The sequence below is a fragment of the Thamnophis sirtalis genome, unplaced genomic scaffold, assembly GCF_051295495.1.
Source record: "Thamnophis sirtalis isolate CommonGarterSnake01/CBP01778 unplaced genomic scaffold, rThaSir2_p1.2 scaffold_13, whole genome shotgun sequence".
NCBI lineage: Eukaryota > Metazoa > Chordata > Lepidosauria > Squamata > Natricidae > Thamnophis > Thamnophis sirtalis.
Genome location: NW_028261393.1, coordinates 9,820,538 through 9,836,216, shown reverse-complemented (window position 1 = coordinate 9,836,216; position 15,679 = coordinate 9,820,538). Strand labels below are relative to the sequence as shown.

The 15,679-nt window shown below is 44.1% G+C and overlaps 1 protein-coding gene across 1 annotated transcript in view; it reads right to left on the bottom strand.

The window, feature by feature from the left end:
• The window catches only part of ATP4A (ATPase H+/K+ transporting subunit alpha), a 36,486-nt gene extending 22,854 nt beyond the window's left edge, over positions 1 to 13,632 (bottom strand). Inside the window, exons 1-4 of the mRNA XM_087727839.1 lie at positions 13,512 to 13,632; positions 6,124 to 6,255; positions 3,010 to 3,069; positions 1,576 to 1,779 (exon numbers count right to left, since the gene is read on the bottom strand). Of these exons, the coding sequence (XP_087583965.1) occupies positions 1,576 to 1,779; positions 3,010 to 3,069; positions 6,124 to 6,255; positions 13,512 to 13,523 (408 nt within the window). The 5' untranslated portion in view covers positions 13,524 to 13,632. The remainder of the gene's footprint in view (positions 1 to 1,575; positions 1,780 to 3,009; positions 3,070 to 6,123; positions 6,256 to 13,511) is intronic.
• Positions 13,633 to 15,679: the final 2,047 nt, after the last annotated feature.

Genomic DNA, 15,679 nt, shown 5'->3' with positions numbered 1-15,679 from the left:
GTCTGTCATCGGACGTTGGCGATCATGTTGGCGATCCTATTTTTATCAACAGCTGCATGAAAAAGTGCTGTTGAGTTTTCTCCAGACCAATCCCTTAGATTTTGAAGCTATTATGTTCTTCTTCTGCCTGGACCTCTTTTGCCTTCGATCTTTCCCTGGAGGATTAAGTGAAGTATGCCGTATTTTTCTGGGTGTCGCATCCGAGATATTCTGGCCATTAGATGGTAGCAAACAGATTTTTGTAACCATCTATTACAGTGGTGAAATTCATTTTTTTTTGTACTACTGGTTCTGTGAACATGGCTTGGCTGGCTTGGTGGGTGTGGCAGGGGGAAAGAAACTGCAAAATCTCCATTCCCACCCTACTCTGTGGCCAGAGGTGGGTTCCTACCAAAAATTTTTGAAACCCACCACTGGTCCTTGGATATGATTATTCTACACTATCATGCTCATATTTATAAAACTCAATGCCTCTGTGAAAGGTAAGGATGACTACTGCGTTTGTGGTGCAATCAGAACATTATGTGTGTTGAAGTTGTTTTAACGCAAACCAAAGATGCCTTTTAAAAAACAAGTTTACATCCTATTCTTATGCATGCCAGTGCTATGTGTGAGGTAATTTAAGGTGGTTCTGACAAGTGTCGTCGGCATCTTCATATCCGGTCACATGGGCGGTAAGCCACTCCCACAAAGGAGGCCACACCCACAGAATAGGTTCGAACAATTTTTGAAACCCACCACTGTCTGTGGCCAGCCAGAGGCGGTATTTGCCGGTTCTCCGAACTATTCAAAATTTCCGTTACCGGTTCTCCAGAACCTGTCAGAACCTGCTGAATTTCACCCCTGATCTATTATTCTGTGTCAATGCGCCCCAACCTCTCTGGCCTGGTGGGAAGGGGAGAGGGGATGGTTCTCTGCGAGTGCCTACTGCTTGCACAAGTGGCGCTTCATGTGTGAATGCCCGCCACTCGCACAAGTGGAGTTGCACACGTGAGCGTGCACTCACCCGCCGCTCACATAGCTCAGTTTCAAACGGGCTGCAGCCCGGGGGTTGAAGGACTCCTGATGTACATATCGTCAAGAGCCGAGGTGGCGCAGTGGTTAGAGTGCAGGACTGCAGGCCACTTCAGCTGACTGCTATCTGCAGCTCAGCGGTTCAAATCTCACCGGCTCAAGGTTGACTCAGCCTTCCATCCTTCCGAGGTGGGTGAAATGAGAACCCAGATTGTTGGGGGCGATATGCTGACTCTGTAAACCGCTTAGAGAGGGCTGAAAGCCCTATGAAGTGGTATATAAGTCTAACTGCTATTGCTATCTGATTTTTTTTCAGCCTAAATATGGTAACTGTGCAGAAGCCCAGCCTTGTTGTTCTGAATTCATCTACTCCTAGGGATCCAACATCCTTCAACAATTAAATCATGATATTAAAACCTAGAGAAGAAACAGTCAATTCTTGACCCTGCCCACCTGAGGCTTGGCCCCGCCCACTTTGCATCATCATTCTATTTACTATTGCCTCTCTCTCTGTCCCGGTGACTACCAATTGATGGTCTGTTTCTGCTCCGTGGCACTTACATTGTCTGCGCTGGTAAGGTCACCTTGGCCACACTGGATGCCAAAGGCAATGAGACAGATGGCAGCTGCCACCCACATCAGGCACTGCAGCCCACCAGCCAGCTGACGGGCAAACTTCACGTACTCCGGAGTGCCTTTGGGGGGCTTCAATTCATTGGGACCATCACGAAGCATAATCTCTCCGGCCACTGTGCTGGTCAAACCCTGGAAGCAGATAGACAAGGAGGCCAGATATCAATATGTAGTAATAATAAATCAGTAATGCTCCCGACTCCTAGACTTTTGCCCCATCATGGATTCAATGAATGTGGCTATCAATTTAGGTAAATATAAAGGTTCCCTTCACACATATGTGCTAGTTGTTCCTGACTCTAATGGGGGGCAGTGCTTATCTCGATTTCAAAGCCAAAGAGCCAGCACTGTCCAAAGACATCTCTGTGGTCATATGGCTGGCGTGACTCAACACCGAAGTCGCATGGAACGCTGTTACCTTCCCACCAAAGCTGGTCCCTATTTTTCTACTTGCATTTTTACGTGCTTTCGAGCTGCTAGGTTGGCAGGAACTAGGACAAGTAACAGGAGCTCACCCTGTTACACGGCGCTAGGGATTCGAACCGCCGAACTGCCGACCTTTCTGATCGACAAGCTCAGCATCTTAGCCACTGAGCCACCTCAGTGCAATCAATTTACGGCAGCCTTACTCCCCATGTATCACTTCCTTTCAACTAGAGGGCCACCGTACTTTCAAGGCTTCCGAAGGGGTTATGATGAACTATGAAAACATGTGTTCCTCTCAGTTTGCCGCTTGGTTTGGTTTGGTTATATTGGACTTATATATGCTGCCCTTCTCCCAAAGGACTCAGGGCGGCATACAACATAAAAACACATATGAGAAAAGTTAAAAAAGATCAAACGGGAAATCCAATAACCTTCAACTGACAATTTAAATCAAATTTTGGATTAAATTAAAATTAACAATTTAAAATTAATAATTTAATTTATTCTATTCAGGCCAGGCCGGCTTGCTGAAATAGCCAACTTTTTAGGGCACGGAGGTCGGGGATTATGCCAAGCTCCGGGGGCAGCTCATTCCAGAGGGAAGGCGCTCCCACAGAGAAGGCTCTCCCCCTTGGGGGTCGCCAGCCGACACTGCCTGGCCGACGGCACCCTGAGGAGGCCAACTCTGTGGGATCTTACTGGACGGTGGGAGGCTACTGGTGGCAGTAGGCGGTCTCGCAAGTACCCTGGGCCTAAGCCATGGAACGCCTTAAAGATCATAATTAACACCTTGAATCACACCCGGAAAACAACCAGCAACCAGTGCAGGCCGCCTAACAGGGGTGTAACATGGGAGGTACCCCCATGACAACCCGAGCGGCCGCATTCTAATTAGTATTAGTGACCGCTAATACTCTTTTTGTCGAAGGGCTTCACCTTCTTGATGTTGGTCCTATATTTCCTCTCCAATTCTTCTATAGACAGCTGATGATCATCCTAAAAAGAGGAGAGACCCAAGATAAGAATATGATTTCAGTGGATGGAGAGATGTTGTCTTTTGAGCATGGTCCTTCATTCAATGTTCTCTCCTGCTGTTTTGTATAAATACATAAGCACAGTCAACAAATATTTCTTCAGATTAACAAGATAAACCCACAGAACGAAATGATTTCAAAATTCCAGATAAGTGGGAATTGATTCTGGAGGCCAGGAGATTAAATTTCAGAACATGAAGCATATCGGGCATGAAGGCAAAGAATATATAGTATTACAGATGGGGGGGAAAAAAAGCAATTTAGCTTGTATATTTAATCGTACATAGCCGGTATTAAACAATAATATAATTTATTACATTGTCTCAGAAAATTGAAGAGGCACAGTATTGAACAGAATTTGCAGCTCTAACATTTGCATACCAAAATGTTTAGGAAACAAAATAATTAATTCCAAATGCCCTTGAAATGAGGCAATCTCTGCTATTCAGAGAGGTTTGAAGAGAGGTTAATTGCGAATTATGAAATGGATTAGATTGAGGAGGCCTGATGGAATTAACCTTGTTTCTGTTCATATAAACAAGGCTCTGGTGGCTTACCCTGCCAACAAAAGTGTGTATAGTCAAGGCTATGGTTTTCCCAGTTGCAATGGATGGCTGTGAAAGTTGGACCATAAGGAAGGCTGAGCGCCAAAGAATGGAGGCTTTTGAGCTGTGGTGCTGGAGAAGACTCCTGCGAGTCCCTTGGATTGCAAGGTGATCAAATCAGTCAGCCCTAGAGGAGATCAATCCTGGCTGCTCTTTAGAAGGCCAGATCCTGAAGATGCAACTTGGCCATCTAATGAGAAGGAAAGACTCACTGGAGAAGAGCCTCATGCTGGGAAGGATGGAGGGCAAAAGAAGAATGAGGTGGATGGATGGAGTCACTGAAGCAGTCGACGTGAGCTTAAATGGATTCAGGGGGATGGTAGAGGACAGGGAGGCCTGGAGGAACATTGTCCATAGGGTCGAGATGGGTCAGATACAGAGGTGGGTTCCTACTAGTTCGCAACTATTCAGTAGAACCGGTTCGTCAAATCTACCGAACTGGTTAGAAGAGGTTCCACCAGTGGACACGGAAAGCAGGCCACACCTACAGAAGAGGTTCCAAAAATTTTTGAAACTCACCACTGCCACACACACACACACACACACACACACACACACACATACACACACACAAAGACAGACTGACACAGAGAAAGAGAGAAAGAGAAAGGAAGAAAGAAAGAAAGAAAAAAGAAAAAAGAAAGAAAAAGAGTGAGAGAGAGATGAAAGAAAAAAATAAGGGCAGAGAAACAAAAGGAAGGAAAGAGAGAGAGAGAGAGAGAGACAGAAAGAAAACACATGACTGGCAAGCCACTCCCTCCAGGTCACATGGCTGGCAAGCCACTCCCACAAAGGAGGCCACACCCACAGAGTAGGTTCCAAATTTTTTTGAAACCCACCACTGGTCGGATATGACTTCGCAATAACAACAACAAATATACCTGATGGAATTAACATTGTTTTTGTTCATATAGATAAGGCTCTGAAGCCATTACTTATCATTTGCTGAAATTTCCTGAAGACCAATGCTTTAAGAGGTACCAAAAGTTGTCTCTCAAAAAACTAATGGAAAAAAAACAACATTCCTTCCTTGAAGTTCAGAGAGAAAATTACATTTTGTTCTGGAGAAGAATTCCTTTCCCCTGAGTATAATTACCAGTATAATTACATTAAATGTACTCCGTAGTTTCAAATGGTTTGCAGGCTGAGAAACAACAGGATGTTGCAATTGTTCCTATTTGTGACTTTCCTTAATTTTGTGCGCCAAATTCTGTATGCAGCTCTTCTGCGTAGAGCTTTGGATGCAAATGTCCTTTAGTGTCCGTTATTGATTTTATTTTTAATGTCTGCTTTTCAGATTCCAAATTCTGACTCAGAGGTTAAGAGAGGTTCCGTGAATAAAGTGCCCCTCATTGAATCAATCACAGCTCTGTGAGATCACTGAGTTGCATCTCTTATTGTTCAGAGGAGAGTGAGGAAAATGCCATAATGTGAACTTGGGCTCATAGATTACAAATGTGTTTTATGGATGAAGACTTTATTTCTCTTTGGCTGGTCTCACATCACAACTTAATTCTTTTTTGCTAAAAGTGGATATGCTTAACAAGATGGACATGTGTGCAGGGATGGGCTTCAAAAATTTCACCAATGGGTTCTCTGCCCAGTTGCTGGGTGGCAGGAGTGGGTTCCTGCCAGTTCTAAGCTCTTCTGTAGAAGAGGTTCCACAAATCTACAGTGCTGTTAAGAACTGGTTCCAGCTCCCTCCCCCTGCCCGTCCGCACATCATCAAGATGAAGAGCGAAAGGAGGAATTCTGGGAGTTGAAGTCCACAAGTCTTAAAGCTGTCAAGTTTGAACACCCCTGGGTTTTTTCCCCTAAAGGGTTATGGGTGCAAGGGTCTTATAACTTGACAGCTTTAAGATTTGCGTGCTTCAAATGCCAGAGTTTCTGAGTCAACATTTTGGTTGCTAAGCAAGAGCGTTGTTAAGTGAGTTTCACCACATTTTACAACTTGGTCATACCCATCTGGTCACATGGCTGGCAAGCCACTCCCACCTGGTCACATAGCTGGCAAGCCACTCCCATCCGGTCACATGGCCGGCAAGCCACTGCCACAAAGCAGGCCACACCTACAGAAGAGGTTCTAAAAAATTTGAAACCCACCACTGCTGGGTGGGCAGGGCCATTGTGGGCATGGTCTAGCCAGCCTCCTGCACCATGATGTGGGGTGTGTGTGTGTGTTTTTGCCTTCCCCAAACTCCAGGCTTTCCTCGAGCCTCTGGTGGGGCGAAAACTGCTTCCCCCAAGCTCCAGAGACCCTCTGGAGTCTGGAAATGGGCCCGTTCGACATGAGCTGAAATGGACTCCAGAGGATGGTAGAGGATAGGAAGGCCTGGAGGAACGTTGTCCATGGGGTCGTGATAGGCCGGACATGACTTTGCAACTAACAATAACAACAATGTATGGCTTACCACATCCATCTCTTTCTTCATATTCTCCAACTTCTCTTTTTTCTTCAACCCTTTGTTTTTCTTCTTCTTAATCTTCACATCCATTTCCCCATCGTATTTCTCCATCTCCACTGAGTACATCTCGTACTTCTCCTAGCAGGACAAAAAAAAAGAAAAAAAAAGAAAGAGGTTTGAAAGCTCAAATAGCTTCGTTAATTATTATGAATTAAGGTGTTAACAATATTCTTTTGAGCATTTTTAAAAGCCATCTCTGGAAAGCAGAATAGATTTTAAGTGCTGGGATTAAAACGAAACCAAATGCCTAGCGTGACGAGTGGTGTCCACAGTGGAGAGGTGTGTGTGTGAGTGTCAGAAAAAGTCAGTTGTTAGTTACAACTGCCATCTTGGCTGTTTTGATATCTTTACAGTTCTGGGGACCCCACTTAAACAAAATTATCTCTACAAAATTGTTTATTTAAAAAATCTGATTTGTATTCAAATGTTGACCTACCATTTGGCATCAAAGGAATGGAATGAATTTAAAGACAACTGAGTGGATACATTACACATACATTACAGTGGTTGAGTTGTTCTTTAGAACAAAGCTGATTATTCTAGGAATAGAATAGAAGAACTTTACAAAATTTCACTCTGCAATTTTACTTCGCTAGTAATGGGACTAAACTCGAGAGTCCCACAGTCATCCCATAACCTCTGCAGAACAGATTCAGTTTTTTGAAAAGTTTTATTTTTTATTTCTTTCCATATACATCCACAAATATAGATTCTTGTAGATACTATTAACATTTATCTGTTGGCTTCTAGCATTTATCACAATCTGCTTAAGAATATAAAAAATACAATTGGGATCGCTTTCTTGCCATCTCATTTGGCCACAACCCTACTCTTTCCTTCTTCCCAACAACCCTTCTCTACCTTCTTCTTTCCTCCTCTCTTTCCTCTTGTGACTTTCCTTAGAGTCCTTCGGGAGTGGGCGGCATACAAAAAACAAAACCAATAAACCAATAAACCTAATTTTGCGTGTCGAATTCTGTACACAGGGTTCTCCCCCCTCCATTTTTAAAAAGATGTGACACTGAACGGAATGATATTTTGGGTGTTTTCCTCTTGGCCAAACGGAAAAGAAGAACAGCTGGCAGTTCCCTGAATTTTGAGACTTCCTAGTATCAGGTTGGCTGCGCGGCTGATATCAACGCAGTTTTGATGACATGGGACTTGAACCAGTGACCTAAGTGCTTGTTATTTTTTTTTATATATTTCTGTCCTAGTAGGCTTTTCTGCTCATGCTCTGTTTGAAATTCCTTACATTAATAAATTTGATAATAACAATTTGATGAAAGGCATTTATAAATGGAGGTGAATCTATATATCTATATATCTATATATCTATATATCTATATATCTATATATCTATATATCTATATATCTATATATCTATATATCTATATATCTATATATCTATATATCTATATATCTATATATCTATATATCTATATATCTATATCTAATCTATATCTAATCTATATCTAATCTATATATCTGTATCTGTATCTGTATCTGTATCTGTATCTGTATCTCTACATCTACATCTACATCTACTTCTACTTCTACTTCTACTTCTACATCTACATCTACATATCTCTATCTACATCTACATATCTCTATCTCTATCTCTCTAGCTGGATAGCCGGATAGCCGGATAGCCGGATAGCTGCCTAGCTGCCTAGCTATCTAACATCTATCTATCTATCATCTATCTATCTATCTATCTATCTATCTATCTATCTATCTATCTATCTATCTATCTATCTATCTATCTATCTATCTATCTATCTACCTACCTACCTACCTACCTACCTACCTACCTACCTACTTACCTCTCTCTCTCTACCTACCTACCTACCTACCTACCTATATCTCTATATCTCTATATCTCTATATCTCTATATCTCTATATCTATCTATCTATCTATCTATCTATCTATCTATCTATCTATCTATCTATCTATCTATCTATCCATCTATCATCTATCATCTATCATCTATCATCTATCATCTATCATCTATCATCTATCATCTATCATCTATCATCTATCATCTATCATCTATCATCTATCATCTATCATCTATCATCTATCATCTATCATCTATCTATCTATCATCTATCAATCTATCATCTATCATCTATCTATCTATCATCAATCAATCTCTATCTATCTATCTATCTATCTATCTATCTATCTATCTATCTATCTATCTATCTATCTATCTATCTATCTATCTATCTCTATGTCCCAGGATAATGTTGTAGAATCCAAACTGGGTTGGTCAACGGGACCAGAGGTTTTGTCTTCTGAGCTTTCAGATTCGTACTGGAGTCCAATCCTGCAGGATGCTCTTAACTGTAAGCATAAGCAAAGCCTCACTGCGTTTGCCCCATTGCACCCCCTTAGATGTGCCACGACGAACCCCCCCCCCCCCACAGGAGACCTTGAGAAAGAAAAAACAACGCTTGGAAATACTGTTACAAATCTCAAATGCAACTCTACAAATCTATCAGTGCCAGAGAAGGGAGTGAGAAGGAAATATATCTCTTCCACGCCCACCCCCCCACCCCCAGAACAGGGATGTCAAACTCAATTTCATTGAGGGCCACATCAGGCTTGTGGTTGACCTCGGGAGGATGGCCAGGCGTAGCCAACTGGGAGAGGGGCCTGGCCATCTTGATGCCACTCCCCAAACTGCTGGCATGTTTCAACTTCGCATTGGGTAGACTGGGTCGAAGTGATGCAGGCTGGCCCCTTACATTTTCCAGGACGGCCCCGTTGGCCTTGAGTTGACACTCTTGCCCTAGAAGTTGTTTATTTATACAATACTTTATTATGCAGTACTTTATACAGCTATTTAACTAACAAAAAGATTAAAAGTTTTGTACAGGGCAGGTAGTAACTTAGAAAACCTATTCACCCAAAGCTGATGGAAAACTTGTCAAAATAACCTGAAACTTGATAGCATGCCTGAACCAACAACGCTGCATTATTCTTTTGGAAAATTGACATCCAGATGGCTTCTGGAGACCAGGCATTTCCCTGCCCTGCCTTTCTTTGGTTTTCCCACTGACAAACGGCCATGGGAAAACGAATGCTCAGATTCCTTTCACTGCTGGATAAATAAGGACGCACCCTCTATACACAGCCCTCTCGCTATGCCCCCTCCTCCCCCACTCTCTCTCCCCATGCGTGTGTGTGTGTGTGTTTGTGTGTGTATATACACATGTATTTTAGTCCAGCAGTCTTGGAATCAGTGCAGAATGTGCTTTCTGGCAGAGATGCTTTCTGGCGTTTCCTTCTGCAGCTTGATTTGTCTAACAACATTTATAACCCTAATGGATTCTGGCTGGGACATCACAGAAAAATCAAACGACAATGTCAGTATAAAATTGGAATGTCGGCTTTATCTTCTATGTATTGATTTCTTTCCCTTTCCTCTCTGCTCTTCTCTACACGTGTTCACAGACACATAAACGCACACGCATATTGGTTTAAATTTACGCATTGTAGATTGTAGATTGTTTATTTGTATGCCGCCCTTTTCCCTGGGGGGACTCAGGGCGGCTCACAATCCAAAGGATGGGGGGGGGGGGGAAACAGACTTTTACATATAAGACAGTACATGATTAAAACGCAACATTCATACCATTCGGGCGGGTTACGATCTTTAGCCCCAGGCCTGATGGGATAGCCAGATTCTAAGGGCTGTGCGGAAGGTCTGGAGGGTGGTGAGGGTACGAAGCTCCACGGGGAGATCGTTCCATTGGGTCGGGGCTACCACCGAGAAGGCTCTCCTCTTGATGATCTCAACCCACAGGTAAAAAGGTACCGATGAGAACTGACATATGAGCAGGACATCTGATTGGCCATTCCCCCCCGCCCCCCTGCACACTCTTTACTATGCTCCTCTACCCCAGCAATAGCAGGGACACCATCCACACCCTGAGCTAACCATACACCCAGATTATAAATGCTATCCTAAGCCTGATCTTAAGGGACGCAGTGGCTTGGTGGCTAAGACACTGAGCTTGTCAATAACGGAGTGAGTTCCTGTTACTTGTCCCAGCTTCTGCCAACCTAGCAGTTCAAAAGCATGTAAAAAATGCAAGTAGAAAAATAGGGACTGCTTTTGGTGGGAAGGTAACAGTGTTCCGTGCCCCTTCGGCATTGAGTCATGCCAGCCACATGACCACGGAGACGTCTTCGAACAGCGCTGGCTCTTCTGCTTTGAAATGGAGATGAGCACCGCCCCCTAGGAACGACTGGCACATATGTGTGAGGCAGGGGTGGGTTTCTCGCCCCGTTCCAACCGGTTCGGTTGGAACGAGGCCAGCGGTGTCCTCGCGCACGCGCACGCCGCGCGCATGCGTACTAGCGTCTGTGCGATGCTCCAGCTGCTCCTGGAGGATTGTGCAGGCTCTGTATGCGTCCTGCGCATGCGTGGAAGCGCAGAATTCGGCAAAACCAGGTAAGGAGCGGGCGCGGGTGGGGGCCTTCGCTGTTCCCGGAAGTTACTTACTTCCGGGTTCGGCGACCAACCGGATCGCGGGGACCGCCGCGAACCGGTTGAAACCCACCCCTGGTGTGAGGGGAACTTTTATCTTTTTAAGTCAGATCTTGTGAGCCATTGTGATGTTGAACCGAGCCGAGGTGGCGCAGTGGTGAAATGCAGCACTGCAGGCTACTTCAGCTGAGTGCAGTTCTGGAGTTTGGCTGTTCAAATCTCACCGGCTCAGGGTTGACTCAGCCTTCCATCCTTCCGAGGTGGGTAAAATGAGGACCCGGATTGTTGTTGGGAGCAATATGCTGACTCTGTAAACCGCTTAGAGAGGGCTGAAAGCCCTATGAAGCGGTATATAAGTCTAACTGCTATGCTACTGCTAGAACTATCTACCAGGCTAGAAACCATGGGTTTTAGTCTCATCTTAAGTGTGAAATCAGTTGCACTTAAGTTGAGTTGGACCAGCTGTTTTCTCTCTTGGACCAGTTACTTCCCTCAGCCCTGAGAAGGGGATAATGGGCAAACCACTGCTGAAATTTTACCAGGAAAACTACAGGAACCTGTCCAAGCAGTTTCCATTAATCAGACATGGTTGAATGGAAGAAGAAAAAAAGATTCAGAATTTTTGGATGGAAGCTTTCACAGTAAACATTTGAGCTGACAATTCATTCCGGAGAACTCTAGATGCAAGAAGCTGCAAGAAGATGGCTTGTATCCTGGTCAGCTGCTCCAAGAATTGACTTCATTTTGCCTGCGGGCAGCTCTGACTTTTCACGGACAGATTGCGACATAACATCCCATCAACAACACTACTCTTATTCTTCTCATCATGAAATGGCTTTGGGTAGAGTTTGTTGAACATCCAGGCGACCGTCATCGGAAATAGTTATAAACAGCAATAAAAAACAATCTGCCTTTTCATCTTTTGTGTGAACTATGACATAATTTAGCAATTAATCGAATGGTATAAAAAGTGGAACAGGGTTTGGGGGGGAAAATCAAATATTATTTGGGTATTTAGCTTAGTTTAGCTGTGAAAGTCGAACTATAAGAAAGGCTGAGTGCCAAAGAATGGAGGCCTTTGAACTCTGGTGCTGGAGAAGATTCTTGTAAGTCCCTTGGACTGCAAGGTGATCAAACTGGTCAGTCCTAGAGGAGATCAACCCTGACTGCTCTTTGGAAGGCCAGATCCTGAAGATGAAACTCAAAGACTTTGGCCCCTAATGAGAAGGAAGGACTCACTGGGGAAGAGCCTAATGCTGGGAACGATGGAGGGCAAAAGAAGAACGAGGTGGATGGATGGAGTCACTGAAGCAGTCAATATGAGCTTAAATGGACTGCGGGGGATGTTAGAGGACTGGAAGGCCTGGAGGAACATTGCCCATAGGGTTGCGATGCGTTGGAAATTACTTCTCAACTAAGAACAACAAGCTTAGCTTAAAGAAAGATGTAAGAAACAGAAAGAGTAACTAAATAATTCACATAAATTTAATGAGCAACTGATTAATTAACTAATAATTCACCATTGGAAGATTGCAAGAATTATGATGGTAGCCCTGTTCTAAATTCAGTTGTAAAAGTCTATATCACTTAGAACACATCAAATCTGGCATCCACATGCAGAAATGTCTCTCTGAGCTTCGTTGTTTTCTTGCAGACATTTCATTAGCCAGCTAGATGTTACCTAGTTTGGGTAATGAAACATCTGCAAAAAATATAAAATAACAAAGCTCAAAAGGCACCACGGACCCCTCATTTCAACCCTGAGCTACAAATAGTCTCTTTTATTGGCACTGGCAGAGAAATCTGGGACTGGAAAATTAGTTGGATTAAATAATTGTTTATCTCTGTTGAATAGCGTTGATAATAACAATCCCAGTAATAGATCAGGAAACCCCCCAAGATTTCCCAAATGGTCTTTGCAGAAATTCAACCTGGAAATAAGGGGAAATTTTATTACAGTGAGAACAATCAACCAATGGAACAGAAGTTGCCTTCAGAAGTTGTGGGAGCTTCATCACTGGAGGCTTTCAAGAAGAGACTGGACTGCCATCTGTCAGAAATGGTGTAGGCGGTTGGACTAGATCAGTGGTCCCCAACCTTTTTATCGCCGCGGACCAGTCAGCCTTTGATAATTTTACCGTGGCCCGCTGAGCGCGCGCAGGAGTGGGGGGGGCGTTGTTCGCGGTTTCGGTGGAATACGTCGATGACCAGCGCTAGTAGCGTAGCCTTGCGCAGGCGCAGTTCAGTATGGCTAGCGTAGATAGCGTAGCACAAACTGCGCCTACGCAAGGCTACGCTACTAGCGCTGTCTACGCTAGCCCTACGTAGCTGCGCAGGCGCTCTTAGGTTTTTTTCAGGAATCGGCCAGCGCTGAAGCGCTGAAAAGGAATGAGAAGAGCGGCGCTGGACACAGGGGGGCGGTGGGCCGCTGGTGACGTCAGAGTGCCACCAGCGGTCCAGTAACACCCCTTGTGCCAGTTAGCCCTAATTTGCATACAGAAAGAAACTATGGCCTCCGGCCGCTGCAGCGATCATGGCCCCCGGCCGCTGCGCGGCCCGGTGCCAGGTACTCCACGGCCCGGCACCGGTCCACGGACTGGGGGTTGGGGATCACTGGACTAGATGACCTACAAGGTCCCTTCCAACTCTGTTAATCCGTTAAAGAGCCATGGAAATTAGAACTATGAAAACCAGCCTTTAAAAAAAAGATTGGAATGAAATATATTCTACTGCTAGATGATGCAGATCCATTTGCTAGTAAAAGCGGGGGACGACGGACGACTCCTGAGTGAAGTTTGAACCCGGTGCCCAAATGAAAACAGAAGCTTCCTTACCGCCTTCCCCATGGTGAGTCCTTGAGGTCAACAAGACGGGCTGAGGGGGAATTTGGTGCTGAAGGCTGCAGGAGATGCCGGACTCTGCAACTGAGTAAACGGATGTCACTTTTATAAACTCCCTTTTATAAATTCTTGTGGCTGCCAACCTCCCCTAAGAATGAGGGGTGGCTCCATGCACCGTATAGCCAGGTCTTGCTTACGTGTTTTTGAAGTCACACACCAAGAGGAGACAGCCCTGTAAGAGAGGACAGAAAACACACACACACACACAGACACACACAGACACACACACACACACACACACAGCCATCCAGCTGAAGGCCACCTTGGAATGCCCCTTTTACAATATCTCTTCCTGTACCAAGCGCACCTAGGCATCTGTGAACTTGGAGGTGAATAGTGGGAAAGGACGCCTTGTTCTTTCTTTTAAACAAAAAAGGCTAGTAGATAAATAAGTAAATATGACATATCAAATTTTATGTTTTCAAACCAATGTCCAAACCAAAACTTAGCTGTCACTTAACGTTTGTGCTTTTCCAAATGGCACAGAATAACTCTTTTCCCTCTCTCCAAAGGAATATTAATATAGAAAATTCTGCATTAAACTGCCCCTAGGCACGAAAATTGTGCCTTCATGCATTTTATGAAGAGAAATACTGTGCACATTAGACAAAACGATTGTCCAATTGCAATCTGGGTGAAGTAGGTATCCAAAGTGGAAGGTTTATTAAATGAGACATTAAAAAAAAAAGAATTTGATATTAGTATTCCCCCCACCCAATTCCTTTCTATATTGGTCACTAAGGTCTCAGTTGGCAGTCTAGAAACAGCTTTTGAAGGCAATTGCTCTCAATTAAGTAATTATTTTATAAATGAAATGGTGCTTTGTAAAACTAAGGCATTCAACCCAGAGCCACTTAAAAAATCCACGTGAAAACCTTTTATGTAATGTGATAGAATAACAGAAAATACAGAGTTGGAAGGGACCTTGGAAATCTTCTAGTCCACAGATTGGCAACCTTGAGCACTCAAAGAGCCATTTGGACTCGTTTCCCACAGGAAAGAAAACATCGGGAGCCACAAAACCCTTCCCCTGTCTGTCTATTTCCTGAACGGCCACAAAACTAGCATACGTAGTTGAATTACATATAGCAATAGCAATAGCAATAGCAGTTAGACTTATATACCGCTTCATAGGGCTTTCAGCCCTCTCTAAGCGGTTTACAGAGTCATCATATCGCCCCCACAGTCTGGGTCCTCATTTCACCCACCCCGTCTCGGATGGTATGACTGTTGTGTGTTTTTAAATTATGTATTGTTATGTTTCGTTTTTTATTTTTTGTTTGTACCTCCCCTTCCCTGATTTGATTTGTTAGCCGCCCTGAGTCCCCTTCGGGGGAAAAGGGCGGCATATAAATATAATAAAATGAAAATGAAATGAAAATGAATGGAAGGCTGAGTCAACCTTGAGCCGGTGAGAATTGAACCGCTGAACTGCAGATAACAGTCAGCTGAAGTGGCCTGCAGTACTGCACCCTAACCACTGCACCACCTCAGCTCTTTTTTCTTCTGAAACTTTTCTTTTCTTGGATTTATCCATGGTTGGCCTACCGGGGGTCGAAAAGCTCAATAATTGTGTGTCAGCGGATGTCACACATTGGTAGTTGTGATGGATGTTTTGAGCAACAGGGAGCAGCAGCAGAGGGATGAAAGAGCCACATGCAGCTCCAGATCCGCAGGTTGCTAATCCCTGTTCTAGTCCAACCCCTTGGTTAGGCAGGAAACCTTACACCACTGCAGACAAATGATTATCCAACCACTTCTTAAAAACTTCCAGTGTTGGAGCATTCACAACCTCTGGAGGCAAGTTGTTCCACTGATTTATTGTTCTGTCAGGAAATTTCTCCTTAGTTCAAGCTTGCTTCTCTCCTTGATTAGTTTCCACCCATTGCTTCTTGTCGTGCCTTCAGGTGCCTTGGAGAAGACTCCCTCTTCTTTGTGGCAACCCCTCAGATATTGGAAGACTGCTATCATGTCTCCCCTGGTCCTTCTTTTCATTAAACTAGACATACCCAGTTCCTGCAACCATTTTTCATATGTTTTAGTCTCCAGTCCCCTAATCCTCTTTGTTGCTCTTCTCTGCACTCTTTCTAGAGTCTCCACAT